The sequence below is a fragment of the Athene noctua genome, chromosome 22 (assembly GCF_965140245.1).
Source record: "Athene noctua chromosome 22, bAthNoc1.hap1.1, whole genome shotgun sequence".
NCBI lineage: Eukaryota > Metazoa > Chordata > Aves > Strigiformes > Strigidae > Athene > Athene noctua.
Genome location: NC_134058.1, coordinates 4,209,168 through 4,231,612, shown reverse-complemented (window position 1 = coordinate 4,231,612; position 22,445 = coordinate 4,209,168). Strand labels below are relative to the sequence as shown.

The 22,445-nt window shown below is 47.5% G+C and overlaps 1 protein-coding gene and 1 long non-coding RNA gene across 4 annotated transcripts in view; one reads left to right on the top strand and one right to left on the bottom strand.

Moving 5' to 3' along the window:
• Positions 1–13,840: 13,840 nt before the first annotated feature.
• On the bottom strand, positions 13,841–21,788 carry LOC141969125 (uncharacterized). Its single transcript, XR_012634995.1, has 4 exons — positions 21,706–21,788; positions 19,567–19,827; positions 17,062–17,198; positions 13,841–16,849 (listed from the first exon to the last, which is right to left on the bottom strand). It is a non-coding gene; the product is annotated as an uncharacterized LOC141969125 (long non-coding RNA).
• The window catches only part of SAMD11 (sterile alpha motif domain containing 11), a 127,543-nt gene continuing 126,236 nt past the window's right edge, over positions 21,139–22,445 (top strand). For 2 of the 3 annotated variants that reach the window (XM_074924572.1, XM_074924573.1), the window contains exon 1: positions 21,139–21,943. In XM_074924572.1, the coding sequence (XP_074780673.1) occupies positions 21,154–21,943 (790 nt within the window). In that variant the 5' untranslated portion in view covers positions 21,139–21,153. The remainder of the gene's footprint in view (positions 21,944–22,445) is intronic. The other variant, XM_074924574.1, reaches the window with a different exon arrangement.

Here is a 22,445-nt window from a genome sequence, read left to right as displayed (position 1 = left end):
TGAATGGCAACAGGAGTAAGGTGCCTTCTCATTTATTAGACACTCACAAAGATGGATGGGGGAAGAAAAGAGAGGCAATGGTGAGAAAGCCACCCAACAGACTTAATCAGCAACTTGTTACTGTAAAAGACTAAAAAGAAACCCCCAAAATTTATGGACTAGGAAGTCACTGGACTACTTTGAGTCCTATTTTTTTAATTCAGCACAACATTCCCTACTTTTAGCACCTGCAGCACACATCTTCCAGACATGCCCTACCCCATTGTGTACATGAAATTAAATCCATACAAACTATGTGTGTGTATACATCCATACGCACGCACAGAGCCGTATATAGAAACCACAGATCCTGGGGACAGCCTTGGGAGTCCCTGGAGAACAAGCTGTTATTGCACTTATTTTGTATCACCCTTATTTCTAATCAGACACACACACATGCACACACCTCTCACTGGCTCACTTCAGCTCTGTATCTATTTTCTTTTATTATCCTGGCAGGAGACGAGCTTCATTAGGGGAGTGGAGTCTCTAACAAGGATGGGGAATGGCAACAACAAAAGCACGTAGCAATATAAAGTTATGTCAAAAAACCTTTACAAGAAAAACGGCTGACATTAGAAACAGTGTGCATTAAAAATTCAAGACGGTTGGAAGGAGGGGCAAGACTGGGGAGAGAGAAACAAATAAATACAGAGGCTTTAAACTAATAAATCCTGTTATTTGGGAAATGCATCAAACTCTGCATGCTATTAAAACTGGTTTTATTTCTATTATTGTTAATAACAATGATAAATACATTTTTTTCTTAGATCTCCGTGTGAGCTATCAGCATTTTAAATACACATTTAACTGCCTAAGTGATCTTTCCCTTGTACTGTTTCTGTTGCTAATACTCAGTGACTGGGAAATCTGTTTCATGATACCTGACATGGAACGGGCTAACTCAGCCAGCAAATAATTTTGGATGCATCTTGTCCAGTAGCCCCAATTTTGTCAGCTCTGTAAAGTTACATCAACCCATCCACCCTGTTTCCTTTGGCTAATCAGAGATGCTAACACTCTAGTTATCCCTGGGTTTTTCTAGCCAAGCTCTTGTGGAGAATCAGTTGACCAAAACACAGAAAAAACCACTTTAGGCTAATCTACGGGTAATAGATTAATCAGTTTTTGCAAGCAGCTGACAAGTCCAAATCTACCAGTAAGGAGAAGGACATGGGAAGGAAGTCAGACTGTTGTGTTATTTAAGCACTAGGAAATGTACTTCTTAGTCTGATTGTAGCATCTAGCCCTGAAGATCTCAAACATCTATTTCCCTCCTTCTTTGCAGATTGACAAACACATCTGTACAGAGTAAAAGTGGATCACTGATCCAGTTCTGCACCCTCCACTTCTATCATCTGCCTCATTAGAGAGGTGAAGGCTTGCGTGGTAGGCAGCGGGGTGGTGATCCCCTGGAGGCAGGACAGTGGTAGGGGGGAGTTTGCCATTTTCCTCCCCTAACTTTGAGCATTCAGTAGAGGCCCAAGGTTCTCTAGTCTGACCAGTCTAGTCCTTCTCACCTAAAGTCATATTAAAATTGGGATTACCCTCGCCCCACTCCCCAGCCTGAGTTTGCAGTTGCAGTTAAGCACGCGGGGATGTTTTCCAGGTGGAGAACCTCTCATGGTGCTGGTTTCATCTGCTTCTCAGGGGGTGTGGGCAGATGCCTATGGGTTATATAATAGCACTGTGTCTGGATTTCCTGTAGTGGGGGGCCTGGCTTCCCAGCTTCTCCTTTGTGTCAGGTTTCTCCCGCTTTTTACAAGGCTCATTCATACTGTTGTAATTACAGACATTTACAGACTTTCACCAAACCAGTTCTACCCACCTTGGTTTTAAATGCAGTTCAAAAATGACACAGCAGTGCACAGAAGCTACTGAGGGTTCTTGGGAGTGCCAGAGGCTGGGCAGGGTGTGGGGGCAAAGGATTCCCCTTGTCTGAGAGGACAGCTTGCTTTGTTACTTTTGTGCAGTCAGCATGAAAAAAATGGTGAGGAAAAAACCCTCCCAAATGTGTAAGTCAGTCAGGTGGTAGAACCACCAGCACAGCCTTTCCTAAATTCAGCTGCAGATTAAAAAGGTCCCACAAAACAAAGGAGATAAAAACAGGAACCTCTTTCTTTGACACTTGCAGCTTTATTGCTTTGGAAGTGGAAGCAGCAGAGCCATGCTTAATAAATCCTGGGATTTGGGAAGTACATCAAACTCTGCATGGTATTAAAACTAGTTAAAATGTCTGGTGCTACTGTCTGTTGTTCTCGTGACTTTCTGAATAGCTCCAACAGTCTGGCAGGTGCTTTAGGCAGGTCAGAAAAGGAGATTCCTACCTACATATAAACTCTCTCACCTCCCAGTACCTCTCTCTGTCTTTACCTATTCATCCTTCCTTCCTTGCTTCTAGCCTAGCAGACAGCCACAGGCCTGTGTTTCTGTCTCTCTTATGTATAAATACATTGGGTTTACATGAAGAATGGGGCATCCTGCTGGACATTGAGGACTTCTTCCTTTCAGTTTTCTTGCTACAGCTGCTCTGTGTTCCTTGAGGTTTTTTTCTTGCTGTTTGTGCTTCTCTTCTCTAGTTCTCTTTCCTCAGCAGCATGAGGTTGGATATTTAGAGCTATCCAGGTAGCAGCTTTTTGAATTCCCTTTATTACAACTGCTCAGAAAGGGTGAAGAAACAGAAAATCTCCTGCAGTTTCTTCTAGCCTTCTGGGAACCATATCTTCCCTAAAGAGCCAAGCAGCCCTCCAGCAGGTTAGGCTCTCTGTCGCTCTTCAGGGCTTGCTCTCTGTAGTAGTAGCGTGGAGTGTAGAGAGTTAGTCTGTTGTTTGGAAACATCAGTGGAAAGGGACAGTTGTGGTTAGCATAATACCGGCTCCTTGATTTGTTCAGGCAACAGAATGCGACTCAAAGCAGGGGGAAAGCTACTCCTGTATAGACACAGGAGCTGGGGGAGCTGGGTGTTTCTAAACTCCCACTGTAACATCGGTTTGTGACCCTCTGAGCAGTACAATACCTGACTGGCCTTCCATGTGCAGCAGGGCAGGGAAAGTAGGAAAAGGTGGTGGTGAAATGAGGCTGGGATCAATGTGTTGACAGCAAAATATCCACTGAGGAAAAAAAAATGTTCACTTTGAAAAACAGTAACAACCACCTTTTCTGTGTTTGTTTGTACAGTTGTGTGTATCTATGTGTGCAGGCTCTCGCTCTCTCTCACACACAGTTCTCCTCTTAATATTATTCATCCTTATTACATATCATTATTCTTCATTATGATTTATATGCCATGCCATGGCTTTATTATGATTTATGCCCCTGCCCCTAAAAGAGCTTATAGAAGGCATCACACAGCAAAAAGACAGGCATCCCTGTACAGGGGAAGAAACATGGCTTTCTACCTAAGCAGCGACTCTAACGTCTTCTCAGCTATAATGAACCTCATTTCTTGGCTTCCACACAAGGATTTGGTTTTAGTTGTACCAAGTCTACAAGTCAAGCTTTTCTTCAAGGTTATGGTCCCCAATTCCTTTGGGGCTGAGTGTGAATAACTGCCAACAGTGTCAAGAGTTACTTGGTGCTGGCAGCAAGGAACAATGTCCCTCCCTTCTCCTGCTAATTCTTCTAGATCTTGATTTTCATCTTGCCTATTACAAGGGATTCATTTAACGATTGCCTTTAAAGCAGACTGATCCTATTCTGGCTGGGGAGGAGCTTTCCTGGACTGCTTTACAGCAACAGCTTCACTTAGCGCTACTCTTAAAATTAGTCACAATTTAGGGACATTTTCACAGCTCAAAACATCCTAAGAGGCAGCATTACATTTGGGCACACGTGTAAATAACAATAATCAAGTGAATAATGCTTTGTGAGTTGCCAATAATGTTTTGGTGATCACCTGAAGGAGCCTTAGCCTATCACTTGGTTTGGAGCAAAAAGATGCCCTGTTTTGTCAGCTGTGTTGTTTTGTTGAAAGACCTAAAGAAGTGAAGTGCCATATTTCCAGAACACTGCAAATTTTCTCCTCTCTTTGGTAACAGAATAACTTAGCTCCCCAAACCAGAAAACTGAAAGAAGGAACCTGCTCTGCAGGCTAAAGGCAGATCTTCAAAGAAATGTAAAGGAGACTGGAGCTGTCTCAGAATGAGACTTTCAGAACTAAGTATCTGGGGAGCCCAAGGACATATGCTTTCCACTCCCTCAGACCTTTTGTCTTCACTGAGAAAAACGTATATTTTTGAAATGTAGAAACTTCAATTTTTTATGGCCGAGGCCCTACTGCTTCATCCACATTAAAATTTAAAGCTGGGCCAGTCCTTGAGCTTCTTTGGAAACGCCAGTCAAGGCCACAGCAGGTAACAGAGAAAAAAGAGGGGAGATGCAAGACCATCGGAATAAGGAACCCGTGACCTTTCCTTCAGAAAATGTTGCTGTTTCCTTTGAGGTGACTGTGATTCTCCTTGTACACCCCATATTTGCCTTCTCCACTGTCCTCTGTCCACTCTGTGAGCTAGTGTGTGGGCTCTGCCCCCCAGAAAGCCTGTCTCCTCCACAGCTGCACTCCCCGGGGCCTCCTGCTCTCCTGCCCCTCACTCATTGCTGTGTTTCGAGGACTTCCCTGAGTGCACATGGGAAGTGGCAAAGCTGGATTTCCCGGAGCTGGTGTTGTCCATGGCAAGGAGGGACAGATTTTTTGTGTTACAGGAAACCCATGGCAGCGATAAAAACAACAGTGCCCCACCCTCCCACTTCTTCACTGGCCATGATTTAGATGATTGTGATGGAGGCAGCGAGGGGTCGTCTCAGCTGGGGGAATGGGTCTAAGGAGAGTCAGGGAAAAGTTTTGAGAACCATTTTGGGGTTGGGAATGCAGCAATGAGTGATGGGAAGTGCTGTTTCGTGACATGGAAGCTCTTTTTTTTGCATGGGTTGTGCATTGTAACTTGGCATAAATAATCTCTGCTGGGTATTCAGCAAGATCTGTGTGCAGCCTTGTGTGGTTTGTGGAGCCCCTGAGATGGAATGATGCCAGTGAGGAGTAAAGGAGGGGTTAACCAAAACCTTCAAATACAACCAGCTCCCCTGTGGCAGAGCAAAGGAAACAAACTCTGAGCTTAGGTTTCTGCTCGGTGTTCGGGTTTTTTGATCTGGCATCCAGTTTGGATGCCAGAAGTTTCTAAAGCTGGCCTGGTGTGACTCTGATCCTATTTGAAACATTGGCAAAACTCATGTGGAATTCAGTAAGGCGAAAAAGAGCAGAGTCTTGGAGCGCATCAGCTGGCTGTTTGGGACAGGGACTGTCTTTTGTCCTTTGTACGACACCTCATACAATATGGTCCTGGTTCTGAGATGTAACACCAATGCAAACAACAAATAATAATGTTTTGTGAGTTGATCGGGGCTTAGGGCCATGTATGCCACATGTCTGTATGAGTAAGTGTCAGAATTAGGGAGTAGTGAATATTTAATCACAATAAATAGTCACATTTTCTTTCCTTTTTCTGAGGAGCTGGTCAACCATGCAGCTATTTTATTTATTTATTAAATATCACTGGAGATAGTTCAGCAGCAGGGGAGCACTGCTCTGTCTCCCGAACAATGATTGCCATCAGGCTTGAGAAATCAGTCATTTCTGGCAAGAAAAAAAACTGTTTGGTGGGTTAATGATGCAGGGTAAATACTGACAGTGGCCAGTGGTCTGAGCACACCAGACATGACCTAAGGGAATCATAGATTCTGAGGGGGCTGTTGCTGCCGCTGCTCTGTAATGTGATTGCTTCTTTATAATGGCTTCAACTTCTTCTGCTCCCCCCCCCCCCTTTATCATTATTGACCAAGGAGCATCAGTAAGGCTAGAGAATAAATAGTTCCCTGATGGTTAACAACAGGCTCTCCACCAATTGGAATTCAAGCTGTGCTCCCTGTTATATTCTTTATAATCACACTTTATTGCATAGAGCAGAAAATAAAGCATCTATCTATACACACAGACCCCCCCCCTTTTCCTCCTGGCTCCCCCAGGGAAGTTGGGTGCTGCCTTCTCCTGGAGCAGGTGAGGAGGCTCTGGGGCTGGGCCAGCCTGTCCCTGCAGCCTGGGAAACCCATTCCCGGCGGCGGGGGGGGCTGGAAAACCCCTTCCCCGCCCTGCGGGACGCGGCTCCCGCTCCGCACCCCTCGCTGCCGTGCCCCCCCCCCCCCCCCGGAGGAGGAGGAGGAGGAGGGATGGGGGAGCTCCGTCCCCTTTCTCCCAGCACAGGGGGGACCTCGGCCGCCGGGAAACGCCAAGCGAGATGCTCTGTGTGTGTGTGTGTGTGTGTGTGTGTGTGTGGTGCCGGGGGCCGCTCGCCCCCCCTCCCCGCCCTCCGCAGCCAGCCCCGCCCGGCCCCGCCGCCCGCCCCCGCTGCCGCCACCCCCGGCGGCGCGGCGCGGCTCGACGGGGCGGGCGGCGGGGCCGGCTGGCTCCTGCGCGCCCCAGTGTTTGCGCAGTCACCCCCCCCGTCCCTCACCCCCCCCTCACCCCCCTCCCGCCGCGTCTGGGGCCGGGCTGGGGCTGGCTCCAGGCTCCCGGGGGCGGGAGGTGATGATTTTCCAGTGGGTATTTGTCAGGTCAGAGTCTGCGCCGCCCGCCGGGCTCCGCGCCTCGCTCCCCGGGTTATTTATTACCTCTCTCCCCGGCGGCAGCGCTGCGGCTCCGGGGCTGCTGCCAGCAACCCGCGGCGGCGGCGGGGGCCCCGCCGGGGGGTTCCCGAGCAGCGACGGGCCGGCCGGGAGCGCTCCTCGTCTCGCCGCTGTGCCCGCATCCCTCTGCCCCGCTCGGTACCGGCGCGCCCGGCCCTCCGAGTCGGGCGTCTCCGGGATCATTTGCTGCTTGCCGAGGGAGAGGCAGCGGGAGAAAGGCTTTTGTGAGGGCTGGAAGAAGGCTGGTTGTTTAAAAGCAGTCTGGAGCTGAGCTGCTGGAGAAGGGATCTAATATATTTCTAATCGTGGTTTGATTCGGTGGAGCCAGAGACAGTGTTGCGGCAGAGCATCCCAGGCTCTGCTGCTGTCCATCACTTAGCTGAAACTCCCGGTACCCTAAACAAACTCCCCCCCCCCCCCCCCTTATTCATGAGCTCGGAAGTCAAGCAAGGGGAAAAAAACCGCTTTGGCAGACTTTTTGGGGAGTGCAGGCCATGCCTTCACATGGGAGCACTTAGACTCAGCGAGCACTGCGACCCCTTGGAGCGAGGCAGAGCCGCTCTGCGGGGGGGTCGTGGGGGCTGGGGCTGTAGCACAGCTCCCGGGGGTACCTGCGGGGCGGCCCACAGCAGTGGGACAGGAGGTTTGCCTGGCCCAGCCTTTGAAGAGCTCGGGTCTGGATGGGCTGGAGAATGGGGTCAGAGCTGTGTTTATCTGGCAACCACTCACTGTACCATTTCTGATGCAGAATTACCCAAAATCCACATGACAACACTCTTGCGTGATCTACATTTGTTATATTTTTGTTAAGTCACTGCATGTAAAGTTGGATTTTTAAGACAAAACTGAGTACGATCCTTAGGCTGACCTTATCTGCCAAGTTATGTTCCTGGGACACCTTCAATCTGAGGAGCTCCTAGTGCTTCCTGGATCTTTATTAACATTTCACCCTTATTTCAGCTTCTTTGTTTCTCTACATGCAGATTTTTCAGGTGCCTGATCAGTCTGTGTCCCTTGTCAGGTAGACAAGGTCCCTCCATGGATTGTGTCTCTGGGCTTGTGACAGGAGCCTGCTCTAGGTGATGGGACAGGAACGCCACGGCATCGGGGAAACTCCTGGTTTGTTGGTTGGCTTGTCACAAGGAAATGTCCCTCTCTTGTAGAGAATTGCCACAGCATATGGGAAAGTGGTCTTGCTTCTGTTTGTGATGGGGATTCCAGCCTCAGCTTTCCCTTCTGTACCTTCTGTGCTGCTCAGTCCCTCGGAGCAGGGAAGTGCTGCCCGCTATTCCTCCTGAAAAGAGTGAAGCCCCTCCAGCGATGGGGCTCTAGGGTCCCTACATGCGGCAGACGTTTCTTTTGCAAGGGCAAGCAGCTCACAATTCAATCTTGCTCCTGACAGCTCAACTCCTCGCTGTTGTTAAGGTGCCTTTCAGGCTTGAAACTTCTGGGCTGCCTGCGATGTATTAGCCAGTTCAAAAAAAAAAGTGGGAAGTAGCGATCAAATGTTCCTCTCTCGCAGTGAATTACACCTCTCTCATCCTGATCAGAACTTCTTGGACACAGGGCAGTACAAGAAGTAAATACTATTTTGTTATTGTCTAGCTGTATTTCTCTCCTGGTGTTGCCTGCTTGTCTGCAGATGCACCAGGATCCCCAGAGCTTTTGAACCCTTTTTTTCTTCCTCCCACCCCCATCTGTTGCTTTCACCCCCACTCCGAAGCAGTGACAATATATCCCAAAAGGCTTTGCCTCTGGTTAATGGGTAGAGGAGAAAAGAGACCGCTATAAACTTCTAGGATGCGTCAGGACAGCCATTGTTACAGGCAGGTTAAAAGAGACACACGTGGAGGGGAGCCTGGTACTCGGGAGGCAAAGGGGACTGCACATGCAGGTGGGAAGGCCAGGGAAAAATGCTAACAAGTAAGAGGTGGTTAGCAGCAGTCAGAAGCTGCTAATTATCCCACGCTCCAGCTTGTTCTCATGAGAGCTGGGAAACTCTCTCTTTGATCCTCCTGCATTTCATCTTATAATTGGACGGGGGTTCCAGATGTTACTGCTGAGCGTTTTTGGGAGCTGATGGAAAGACATATCTTGAATCAGGGGCCTTGGACAACACCAGAGGTATTTTCAGTGCTTTGCTAAAGGAGTGCTTGGGACACCATTCACCTTCCCATCCCGTTGAGTTATTGCTAGGGTTTATTTGTGTTGTCTCCTTTTCTTTGCCATATACCTACATCCTTAAGGTTTCAGCCTTTTTTACTCAAGTTTCATGGAGAACAGAGCTGAATGTTTATTTCCTCCTGATTAGAAGAGGTTTGAATTGGATTAAGTTTGTGTCTCGTTGCTGCAGTTTTGTATGACTATTCCAATAAATGGATTTACTGATTTAGTGGCATTTAGTGGTAGCTATTGCAGCAGCAAGTCTGAAGACAGCTCCAAGAACATCAATGGAAAGGGAATTTTGAGTTTGTCATTGCCAATATGCAAGTCAAAAGCCTGATTCTGGCAGCTAGATCTTTTCATGAACAGTACATTCAACCTAAGGAAAATAACTTGAAATGTAAAGATGTGGTTTTTGCAGTAAGTTGCTCATTAATGGGCCACAGATCAAGGTATTAGCAGAAATCAGCTGGGGAGGACTTTTCCTGTCTATTCCATCAGAAGACAAATCCACTCCCAAAACACCTGGTCTCACAGAAGAGTCTGATTATAGGCTCTCATTGCACTGCAGGTATCTTTAGCATTTCTAGAATTTCTCCTGTGGCACACTACTGGCAGAATGGAAAATGAGAGAGACTGAGAAGGAAGGTCTGTTTGCTTGAAAAAATGTTACCAAAGTATCAGTGTAGTTGAACTACTGCAGGTATAACAGTATGATCTCTATTATTATTCCAAATAATAATGCCTTTCCCCAGTTGAGTAATACAAATAAGATCAGAAAAGTACCTCTCTCAGAAAAGCTTCCCAAGTGGGAGTTTTGCAGTATGAAATGGCTCTATAATTTTAATGGTAAATTTCTTAGTGCAGACAAAACCCGTTCTTGGTTTTATTCAGGGAATATCACAAAAGAGGGCATTAGTGTTACTAAAGGGCCAGGAGTTTTCGAATGAAATGTTTTCCATAATCATCTATAATCTGAAATGAGATAACAGTGCCTAGATACCATAGTGACATAGATAGATGGGCTGTGCCAGCTACTCCCTGTAACAACCTCTTGAGGATCTCCTTACGAATGAAAACACCCAGTCACACACTTATCGTGAAGGCTTATAGCTCCAGATGGAGAAAGAAGCTGCATTCACCCAGGCACGCACGCTCTAGTCGCTCTTACTTGGCTGTTGACCATGAGCACTCCACGGAGCTGTGTCTTCTTCCAGGACTGCTGATAGAGAGGAGACTGGGACCCTACGTACTCGTGAGGTAGAACAAGAGCATAGAGGGCAGAGAGTGTCTTTGTCCTCTGTAAAATGTTGTGTTTGCCTCCTGAGATAAAGGCTAAAATGCAGAGGAGAATCCTCAGCAAGGGGTACCAAAGCTGGTGTCTCTGGTAGTGCTGATATCCCCAGGGAACAGACATGGGTGACCCTCAACCCTGAGCCAGAGAGTCTTGAATTATAGTTCAGGAGTGGCGGAATCTAAAACTGGCTCATGCTGTAGAGTCTGTGAATGTACTGTGGGTACCACCCTCCTTGACTTCTTGGGTATGAGCTCAGCTCCACAAAGAACAAGACAGAAAGCAAATACTGAAGAATTTCAAAATAGGGGTGGCTGAAAATTAAGCAGACACATTACTGTGCTGAACTTTATAATCAAGGGCAGGTTGTCGGTTGCTTTTGGAGCTGAGATTTGGAGCTGGGTTTATGGGTTCTTTTAGGAACCTCTTGTTCTCTTAGATGATGTGAACCTTCATGTCTGAGCACTGGAGCACAAGCTGTTTCAAGCAGGTCATTCAGTTCTCCCTGCTTTGTCTTGATGCAGGTGTTCTGGCCGCTGGAGGCATTTTTGAGCTTTCTTGCAGCAGTAGCTGCCATCAACTCAAAGCGAAGATAAAACCACACTGCTAAAAAGGTCTAAAATGTTTGCAGAAAAGGTGTGGGGCATGCACAGAACTGTATCATAGTTTGAACCGTGTGCTTGTGTGCTTGTTTTCCTGCCACATCAATAAGTAGGACTGGGCCTATGTCGGTACTTGGTGACACCTCCTCTGAAGAAACCCCCTTGGTGTTGATGATTTGGTAGGTTTTAGTCTGTTCTCAGAGGATGCTGGGCCTGGTGGCATTTCATACTTCTCTTAAAAAAAAAAAAAAAAAAAAAAAAAAAAAGAAGAAGGTGGATGCCATTGGATTTGAAGCGTCTCAGAGAGTTCTTTTACACGGTCCTGTTAGTGATGAAGGAATAGGTTAAGCCCCTTTTTCTCTCCATAGAATTAAGGATCTGGGAAGATGTCAACTGTCTCAGAAAAGACTCCAAGTTGCTGTTCCGGAGTTAGCCTAATGACTTCTGGTGTCTAGAGCCTCCTGTTTTACCATGCCACATGTCCTGAGAAAAACACCATGGAGTGTTTCTTCTGTGAGGATGGAAGCAAATGGTAGGGGCATGTGGAAACTCTGAGCACTAGCCTTGGGGACCAGGAAACTAAGGGAGGAAGAGAGGAGAAAGAATGGGAGGCTCAGCCCAGAATAATGTGGATATAACATCTCTAAGGGAGTCTGTTTCCCTGGGTTTGCACTGTCTCCTGGCCTTCTCAGGGTTGATGCTAACAGGGTCACATTCATTTTATAAAGAGAGAAATGAATGGCTTGGTTTGCATTACTCTATGTCAAGAAGCAAAGTACCAATCTGCTTAGAATGAGGTGTAAAATTGCACAGGTGCGTATGGCCAGCGTGTGTGTTTATGTGCACGTGTGTACAAACACACAGGTTACTTTGAAGAAGCACAATGTGTTTGTGGTAGTCTGAAGGTTAATCCAGATTGGGACTTGATTTCCATATTCGCTCTAGAGAACTGATACTATCTTTGTAGTTATAACGAAAATACCAAATGTGTTGGAACAATGAGAATTGCAGTCAAAGACAGAAAACTCTCTGTGAGTTATGCTAGGTCTGCTCTCTCGGGTATTAATGGGAGAGAGGGGGAGAATCTTGCAGTTGATAAGGATCCATAAAGATTTTTTTTTTTTTTTGAACAAGTAATAATTCTTTGGAAATTAAGGCTAATTAGAAGCAATACTGTCCCTATAAATGCATTCAGTTACTTTGTCAAGACAGTTTTATATTTGTTCCCTATGATGTTCCCACATGCATCCTAATCAGTGTTTTGCTGTAATTGTGATTAGAGACCACAGCACAGAGACAGACTCCTTAAGAACTGAAGGGAAGTAACAAGCAGTTGGGTGGTAATAGACTTGAGTGTCTTCTGGATATTTACAATGGATTAGGCTTTTTTATTTTAGGGTCATTGCAGCTTTAACCTATATGCAGTGGTTTATGGCTAATGCCAGCATTGCATCTGGGTGCAAAGCACGTGTGAGAAATGTCTGCATGCTTGATGTACTTAAAAGGGAAGACAGGAACTTAAAAAGATCTCTTTCCTCCACTACTTATCCTCAGTAATTGGCCCCAACTTCCTCCTAAGTCTTTCCCGGGTAGTGAAAAATGAAATGTGTGTTGGAACCCAGCTTTTTGCCCCTTCAGCTGTTGGCACATCTGTTAGTCTGCTGAGGATGAGATGCAAGTTACCATATGGCTGAAATGTTAGCGACTGAAATTCTGATGACTGCTCCCATAAAGCCAAACTATTTCAGCAGCATGTCTCTTACCAATTGATATGCACAGAACCTCGGGTTTGATATTTTAGCTCTTCCTGTCTTTCTCAGGGCACAAAACAAAGAAAAATTAGCTCTCTTGTTTACCCAGAATCTTTTTCTTTTTTTTTTTTTCTGAGCGCACATGCCCGTGCATCTCTGTGTGTCTGTGTCTAACAATGGATGACCCTTGGTGCCAGGCTGTCACTACTACTCTGTGTGTGTCAGTCGCTCCAGGACTGTAGCTGTTCCCATCATTTTATCCAAGCTATGGCTAACTCTGTGCTACAGACAGCAGTCGGAAGGAATAGCTTTTGGGAACAGCACAGTGTTCAAAATACCTTTTTGGCCTTTCCTCTTGGTGCAAAACTTTAAACTTTGTGACAGTGCACAGAGTAGTTTTTTAAGTGTGTGCTGACAGTGTATCTGTTTGCAGGGCTGCCTTTGAGTGTGAAGAGTGAGTGAGAATAGTTTGTGCCATGTCTGGATGCAGACTCGTTTTGGCTAAGGCAAGAAGATGTATGACACACAAAATCCTTTTCTCCTGCTGAACAAAATAGTTATTTTTAAGTATTTGCCGAAGAGTTTGATGAACAATTTTTAGACATCAAAATTACTTGTAAACTGCTTGCTCTGACATTTCTGCATTTGCCACTTGTGGTGTGTTATGGCTCACGATTACTTGGTTTTGCTCAGTGACTGAGTTATTGAACTTGAGAAAAAGAGCTGTAGAAATCTATAGTATGAGATAGAAATGAACGAGGAGTGTGAACACCTGAAGCGTTGTGCTTCCCAGCTCTGCTTTACAGAGAAGTTTTCTCTCTGTTTTATGAGTGAAGAACCTGAGTTTGGAGTCACCAGGTGGATTGCTGCAGTCACATAGTGAAGCAAAATAGGCAGAAATAGAAGTTGGAATGCCTGACTCCACATGTAGAAAAGTTCAAGTTTGGAAGTCTGACAAACAAATAAAACTCAGTGCTAACTAGTTGCAGCAGGCAGCTTCTCTTGTCCACAAGCATGCTGCATTTGCTATGAAGCAACGCAAGGGAAGGAGCAGAAAAGTTGCTTTTCTTCCAAGGAACTCAAATCACCGTGAGAAGGTTCAAATGTGTAAATGCCTGTTTACATATTTGTTAAAATTCCCTTTGTTTTGTTTTTCTTATTCTTTTCTTACATCTTATCTAAGTTTTTAAAACACCCTTTTGCAGTGTAGTCGTGGGAGCAAGTTTACTTGAACGAATCTCTTTTTCTAGGAATGTAAGATTTAAAAGAAAAACAAACCCAAACCAGAGAAGCCTTCACGTGGTCCCGACCCAGCATTTATTCATAACAATGGAGGAGCAAGCAAGGAGTGAGTGAGGAGTGAGTACAAAGTTGTTCATTTGTGTTTGTCTCTGCGAGTTCACTGGGGACTCTGCTTATGCTTGTGACTGTGGGTATGTCTTTGGGTGTGTTTTGTTCAAATTACAGTGCACCTGTAGAAGAGACCCTGGAAGAGTTCTGGTCACAGTGATGCTGAGGTTATGACTGCCTTCCTGTACAGGCATTGATCTAGACAGTCCCTGAAACAATTGCAAAGAAAGCACAGCGGCACAAATTCAGTGAGAATTCCCTACAGAAATGTAGGTCCCTGTTGATGGAGCTCCTGTGTGATGTCTTCTTAGAGTACCAGTGTTAATTTACTAACACTTGGCTATGGCAGATGCAGTCATAACTGAAACTGCACTATAGGCACAGCCCTGCCTAGGGCCTATCTACACATGAAGCTTCACATTGCTCTAACAATAACTGTTCAGAAACATTCCTAGTGGAATTTGCAGAGCTCTCTAGTGGGGTGCAGTTATAGTAGTGGAGAGGTGATGTACACCAGTCCCATCATTACTAGGGCATAGACTACACGACATCAATTTCTAGAAAGGAGGAGAATTAGAACAATACAAAACCTGTCTGCAGAGGTGCCCGGTGATTTAAAGACTTTAGAACATAATAGCTGTAATTAATGTGTTCGAAAACTGTAAGCCACCTCAGGTAGTGTGTACTTCAGCACCTTCTAAATTGGTCAAGGCAGGTTCTACCTAGTCTTTAATTTGATCTTTCTAGTGTGTATTAAAAGCAGTCACACCTTGATTACACTAGACTCTTCTGACACATCTAAAGGATTAGCTAACAAGGTTCATCTGCCTAACCTAAAAAAAGTGCTCTGTTTGTGCACATGTGTTTGTATACACTTGTGAATTGAGAGAGAGCGAGATGGCTCATTATTTTACGGCACTCTTTGACATTGGGATGGAACACCTAATGTTATCTTCTTTCCAATGGTCACCGATTTTTTTATCATTTTAACCCAGCAATAGATTCCAGCTATACTCAGATTCTTGGATCTTTTGTTATTTGTATCTTTTAGTTACGATGATTGTAGGAGGGAAGGCGGGCAGGAAGTTGGGGAAATGGAATAGCAAAAACTGATATACAAGTGTTGGGACACAGCCAAGCTTTAGATTAATACAATGTGAGCATCATTTCTCCATCTTCTGATACAGTGAGTTTTTCTTAGCAGTGAAGCAGAGTAGCACAAAAGCTTTAGGAAAAAGAGAGAAGTTGGTGGAGGCTTTCTTCTGCATTACAACCCTGATATCTCAAGTCTTTCACAACAGCTACAAATTAGCAATAAATAACCTCTGAGGAGAAAGGACTAGACAAGGGAGAAAGATGCGGTTTTAATTGCAATATGCACAAAGAGTATGGTTAATGAAGAGAGAAGCACAGGGAAACTGTCCAACAACTGGAACTGCAAAAAAGGCAGCTCTTGTCTTAGAAGTAAAGGGTCAGAGAGGATGGTTTGACACGTAAGGCCTTATTCCATTGGTGATTTCTGTAAGTGCTCTTTTTACATCATGGAGGCATCACTTGAGTGTAGCTAAGCTTGTTGTTTTCCAAAACCTTTGCAGAGAAGAGCAATTTCGAGCTACGTTATGAGGGACTAGAACACTGAAATGTGAAGTCACTAAAAATTTGCCATTGGTTTTAATGGAAATAGGCTTGTGCCCTTTGAATTTAAACTTCTTGTTGCAGGGACCTCAAGGCCGATTTTGATTTAAGTCACCACAACATGCTTGAAGTTCAGCCAGTAAGGAAGGGAGATGAATCAGTCCTTCTATCATTTGATAGGTTTTGCAGTGCTGTATCCTCGGACACACATCACAAAGGAAAATGGTCACTCGGTGCACAGGCAGCCTCCCAGTGCTGTCGCGGGGTGATTCTTGCTGTGCAGCCCGTGTAGCAGCATACAAAGGTCTCTAGGCTATAGGCCAGGTGACTGTTTACAGCACAGCATAGCCACTATACCAAGTCAGAGAGAGAACAGAAAATGTGTTCCCTGCCTGGGAAGTTATTCATTATTTAGAAGAACAGAACAGCTAGTTTAAAATTAGAGTCTTTGCCTCCCAGATAAAACTTCCATCACTTCTCCCCAACAGACATTTAATTCCTCTAGTTTTTTGAGTACTGGTCTACTTAGCCTGGTCACATAGCTACACTTGTAGGGAAGGTGATTTGGAAGAGGTGTTTTGTGAAATAGTTTGATGAGAAGAAGAGAGTTTCTTAAACCACCCTTGACTGTCCCAGGCTGTTCTCTTGGAAGCACACGAAATGCCTGCATTGGACAGGGATGTATGCCATTTACAGCTCTGGTTTGTTGTGTGGGCTCATGCTACCATGAGACTAATTTCAAGAAAGCCAGAAAAAACTCTGAGGAGAAAAAAACTCCAGTAGTTCCATGGTGCTCCTTTTTCACTCCAATAAATTGGTGTAAAAGGCAGTGTTCTGTATCAGTGAGATTAAAAAGGATATGGCCCACCAGTTCCTGAGAAAATATTTTTTTTTTCAGAGGCAAAGCCCTTTCCAGCATCCTCCTTCCCAACCCTGCTCCCCTGAATACCCACCTGTGCCCTCCCTGCTGTTGCTCTTGCTGCTGGGCTGTCAAAATATCTCTCATAATGAAGCAGTCTGGCCTGAGGCTACTATTACCTCCAATACTGATCCCGCTGAGCATGACTCTGGCAGCATGGCTGGCTGCTCACATGCAGCGAGCAGAGAGCTGGGCTACACCTGGCAAGGAATAAAAGACAAAAAGCAGTGAATCCTGGCTGCTAGATGGCCCTGATGTCCTCTGAGACTGTGAAGGACCCTGGGGAGGGTGTGAATCTGGCTGGCTCGGGAGGTGGTGGTGTGGCTCTTTGGTCTCCTTCCCTGCCTTTGGGTAGGCTCAGCGATTTGGTAGCGACAGAGTTGTTGCTTTCCATCGCTGGTGTGACAGTGTCAGGGTAATTCTGTGGAAAGACAGAGAAGTGGGGAGAGGAGCTGTTAACTTGCAGTCTTGAAAGGCTAAGCACCCCAGCATCTTTGGGGGAAACAATGTGGTTCAGTGGATACTACATCAATTGTTGAAAGACCTGTTTTATTATCTAAGCTCTTCTGGTGTACAGGACAGAACTTTGCTGGCATAGTTAGTTTTGGACTGTGAGAAACTCATGCTACAGACCTGCTGCGACAAGGTCAGCAAGACCAGTGCTGTAGATGCAGCTGTGCGGACAGAACGTTGTATCTGCTCGTTTAGCTTAGCTTAGGCAGAGGCATGATGGTGCCAGAGACGGCGCGTATGGCATCTGTCCTGGAATCCTGGAAAGACAGGAGCTCTGGATTAGTGTCTGAACTCAGGCTAGTCATTTTACATGTACCTGGGAGTCTCTCTCCTCCCAGCCTCAACCTGTCTTTCCTGTAAAGGGGCAGGGCCTGCATCTGCAATGAGTTTTTAAAACACTCAGCACAAAGGACCTTTGATCTCAGTTAGAAACTCAGAGGTTTACTGTCACACATGTAAATAACAAATTACATCTAGGAAGTTTCCCTTCCTTTTATGGGTCTAATAATGGAGGCACATCCAGGATAAGTAATTTGTCCATGAGACTGGTGATAGGATAAGGAGGAAAATATTTATCTCTTAACTTTCAGACCTGTGCTTGAAGCACCATCTCTTCTTGTAAAACGCTTTACAGCACAGCTAGCTCTTTACAGTTGTTAACACATTTGACCTGAGAGAAATAAAAGATCCAGGTTTTGTTTCAATCCAACATGATGTATTCCAGAGGTGGAGAACTAAACGTTGGAAATGATCGCTATTTACTATGTTTCCTGTGGTAACCCCTCTGCGAGCAAATTCAGAATCATGCTTTCACTTTGCTAGGTGCTGTGGAAACACACAACAAAAAGACATGGTCATTTGTGCCCCCAGACTTGAAAATGTGTTCCAGTTCCTCAGTGTGGAATTTGCAAAGCGTACTCGGTTCTCTCTCCAACCATATGTGTGTGGATTTGCTTGGATCTCTGTGATCTGCTCTCCAGTGGTGAATCTGTTCACACTAATCCTGAAAGCTCTACTGTTACGAGACTGGATCTGAACAACTTGAGACTCCTGCTGTCTGACTCAAGACATCCAGACAGAGCTCTTGTTCTTTATTACAGTGGAGAGGGGTAGGGAGGACTTGTTAGTAACTTTAGATCGGCCTGAAATTGAGCCTCTTGATTCCCCCCAAACTTCACCAAGTTCTGCCAGAACATCTTACAGGTGTGCAAGAAACCCTGCCTGGTCCAAGCCATGCACCTCGTATTGAGCCCCTGTCACACGGCCTTCCTCCTCCAGTGCTGGACCTCTACACAGCTTGGCCAGTGCATCTACGTCATGACTGGCAGCAAGTGCCTGTTTTTTCCAGGAATAAAACAGCCAAGTAGGTGCTGCCCTTCGAGAATGAAGTTGCAGCATATTCACCTCACTTATGACTAGGTCCAGGTTTAAGCCTGGTTTCCTTAGAGGTAAAAAGCAATGGGGCTGAGATGCAGTGGGAAAACCCCATGGGAAGTCACCTTGAAAATAAAAGGTAAATAAGAATTCCCTGTGTTAGGAAAGGCTTCGTTACAGCTGTTTAATAGGGGCAGGCTGGATGGTAAGGCCAAGTGCTGTTAGATTTGAGCGTGCATCCAAACCACAGAGACCTGAGAAGTCTAGAAGTAAGTACTGCAGAAGGGTTTGTTCCTGGAGGATGAAGGCCATCCTTGTTCTGCTCTCCTGTGACCCCTCCTGGAGACTTGTCTTTGAAGACGGCTCTCCCTACACTCGGAGGTGAAGTTGCCATTAAGATTGGAGATGGAAGAAGAACAGTAACCCTTACGGCTGTAAAAAAGAAAGAGGGCTTTGAGAAAAAGTACCCACTCCCCTGTGAAAAGTGAGGTCAGTCCCAGGAAGCCAAGTTCCAAAGAAGATGGAGTCAAAGGAAGTCTGAAGGAGTTCTCAAGCCTCTGCAGAGGGCTCAGTGCAGTTCTAGGTATGCCAGGCACGAAGGTTTTCTGGGAGCGTTAAGAGCGAGCAGTTCTTCTCCCTGCATGGCCTTCTCACCTGACCTCCATCCAGAATCCTCTTATATGCTTTCACAGAGGATGCCTGTGTCTCCCAGAGCCTCTTCCAAGCATTTTCCTTGGTTCATTAGGTGATAATAGAAAGTGATTTTTCCTCTGTCATCTTGAGCAATCAGAAGCATTAAGAATAAGAGCCTAAGCCTGAAAGCCTAAATGAGAGGGTTTGATGGGTATGTATATCTGCCTCCTTCATTAGAGGAAGAAGCAAGGATGGCTCCCAGAGCTTTCATTTCTTGAGAATAAATAGGCAAGAAACAAGGATCGTGGTCAAGTAGTGTCAAGAGAAAACTGAGGTTTGGGGCTTAGGTCCCATTCCCAGATCAGCTGAACCCCAGGGAGGGGGTTTCCTCCACCTTTACGGGTACAAAGCAATGGCTTGTCCCACAAGTGGTCCATCAGACTTTTTGTAGAGAGGGGTAGCTGTCAGCTGAGAGCTAAGGGGGGCAGCAAATAACACCCATCAGATCTTGGGCCAATCCCTTGGTGCACGAATGTGAACTCATCGCCTGTTTTAGCCTGTGTTCTCTCACAGCGGGACAGAGGAGCTGCACAACCCCAGCGGGAGCACAGCGCTCACCTTCCCCACCTCGGCCTCTTTACGCTTCTGCTTCCCCAACAGCAAAATGAAGCTAAAAGCAGCTTTCCCATAAAGATGCTAGGAGGTGGTGGTCGTTCTCCTTGTCTGGGAATGCTCCAAGATTCTGAGAGCTGGTGCTGGAGCGGCAGGGGCTAATCCTGCTCAGAGACTACCCCACGGACTCTGCAACGGCTGATTGTCGCAACAGCAAATCCGTTTCTTGCTGGCTGGAGGGCAAGTTCAGCCTGCCACCGCCTCCCCCTGTAAGAAAGCAAGTAATAAGAGACACACCTTGGGACAAAGCAAAGAACTTTGTGTTGTTTTGGGAGCTCTGAGACAGACCTCATACACAACTCTCCCTGTTCTGCCACCTTGTAAGACTTGTGGGGCGTATTTCTTCTACTGTGTTTAAGGGGATGATTTATTTTTATTTCCCTTCTAGGTAGGATTCTTCCTGCACAGTCTCTCCTGCTTAGCATCCAAGGGTAGGGAACTCCATCTTGTTGATGTGACAAATCTCTGTAACAACCACGCCACTTAATTTTGGGCTGTGTTGTCCTCTCGGGGCAGTTTCACATGGACCTTGTGCCACAGCTCATCCCAGAAAAAAAAAAAACAAATTTATACTGTGTCTTGCTACATCACCGCCTGGGAAAAGAGAAGGCTCCAGCCTGCCTTCTCAAGGTAGACTAGGGGAGCCTGCTGAGGAGAGCAAGGTGCACGGGAGAGCCCCCAGGAGCCGGGGGCTGGCCCCGCCGTCCGTCGCTCACCCCCTCTCCCCGCCGCCGGCGCGGCGCTTGCAAGCGCCTCTGCTGTTTAAATGGGCCAAGTTAGAGAAGCGGCGGCGGCGGAGGGAAATCTTGTTTGGTCAGAGTCTCTGAACTATACCGTGACTTCTGAGCACGGATCAATATCTGTCTGTCCCGGCTCGGAGGGGAGCCCGGCCCAGTAGCCCAACACAGCGAGGCGCTGAGGGGCTGGGGGGAGCAGGAGCGCCTGCCGCGCCGGGCACGGGCTGGCGGTGGGGATGTGGGTGCGTCTCTGGGCGCCCGGCTCTACAGAGATGTGTGTGTGTACAGAGATCGGTGGAACGTAATACCACGGGTTTGAAAATTTTGTGCAGGAGTGGCAATTAAATACCAACTCGCAGGGATCATAAAAGCCTTCGGTGGGAGCGGGGCGAGTCTGCACTTTGCAGGTGAAGGCGGGCGGCCCCCGGGAAACTTCTCCGCCCGCCCGGGGTGGCTGGAGCCCCGCGGGCAGAGCGGGGGGAGCCGGCACCGGCCGGGGGGCTCCGTCCTCCCCGCGCCCGGCGGGCGCCGGCGGGGAGGGGAGGGGACGGCGGAGCGGCGGCGGGGGCGCAGCGTTTAATTTTAATTATTGCATATAAATAAATAAACCAGGTGTCAGTTTAAAGGAAGGAGGTGGAGGGGGGGGGGAGGGTGAAAGGGGGCTGGGTGGGCGGCGGGGAACCCTCCAGCCTGGTGAGAAGGTGGGTCGATCTAGGGGAATCAATAAGCTTTTTTTTTTTTTTTTTTTTTTTTTTTAAACCAAAATAATGTCTACGGCAGCAGAGACCTCTCCGAGATGTCAGGTATTAGTCCGGAGGGGCAGATCTGCGAGCCACACAGCAGCTCCCGGGTCTACGGTACATTAGCCTCTCCGTGGGAGAGGGATCCCAGACAGCTCTGCTGGGGAGCCAGCCCAGGAGATTTGTTAGCGGGCTGCTCCGGGGGATACCAGCCACCTCCGGCACCCGAGCGCCAAAGGTGCTTGTGTTGCTGCTGCTGCTGCTGCTGCTGGCGCATTTCAGCCAAACTCCAGCCAGAGCGGGGGCAAGTTGAACCGGAGACATTAGAGCCACTGTGCTTTGGAGAGAGGAGGGAGCGCGGCAGCACCATGCCTGCTATCAAGAAGGAGCGACTTGACAGGGAAGAGATGGCCCTGGCAGCTTTTAACCAGCCCATGGAAACCTTACCTGACTATCTCGCCCCTCTGGCCGCCGCTGCCATTCCGGTGGTCACCCCGCACCCTCCGGCTTACGACCAGATCTTTGCCCACCGCGCGTACCTGGGCTTCCACGAGACCCACCACCCCCACCACCCCCACCCCCACCACCCCCACCACCTCCCCGAGGACCTGATGCTGGAGAGGTTTTCCTCCATCCCGGATTTCCAGCCCTTCTTTGACAACGGAGAGCCTTGCATCGAGGTGGAGTGCGGGGAGAACAAGGCGCTGCTCTACATCAATAAGTTGTGCCAGGGGAGCAAAGGACCCTCTATCCGGTACCGGGGCGAGTGGCTCACCCCCAACGAGTTCCAGTTTGTCAGCGGCAGGGAGACGGCCAAGGACTGGAAGCGCAGCATCAGGCACAAAGGTAAAGGCGCCGCTCGCCACTCGGCTTGTGCCGGGCTCCACTCGCCACTCGGCTTGTGCCGGGCTCCCCGCGCCGCTCCGCTCTTCCTTAGCATCCTCCCTCTCGCCCCCATGCTCGGGGAGCGGGAGCCAAGGCGGGGGGGGGAGAACCCAGCACCGCATCCCCCGAGGCCGTGCCCCCCCCTCCCCTCAGCACCCCCTGTCCCTCTTTACCGGTTCCCCTCGCCGGTACCGGGCTCTCCGGTGAGAAGTTTGATTGTGGGGTTTTTTTTGGTTTTTTTTTTTTTTTTTCGGGTTTTTTTTGTTGTTTGTTTTTTGTTTTTTGTTTTTTCCCCGAGCGATTTGGGAACAGTTGTTGGGTGGGGGGGTGTTACCGGGGGTGGGGGGGCTCCTCTCTTCTAGGAGAGAAGTTTCATTTCTCGCGGGCAGAGGTTTTGAACACCGGGGATATTGGCGGCGGGGGGGGGGGGGGCGGTGTTCAGCGTCGCGCGTGGGGGCCGGCG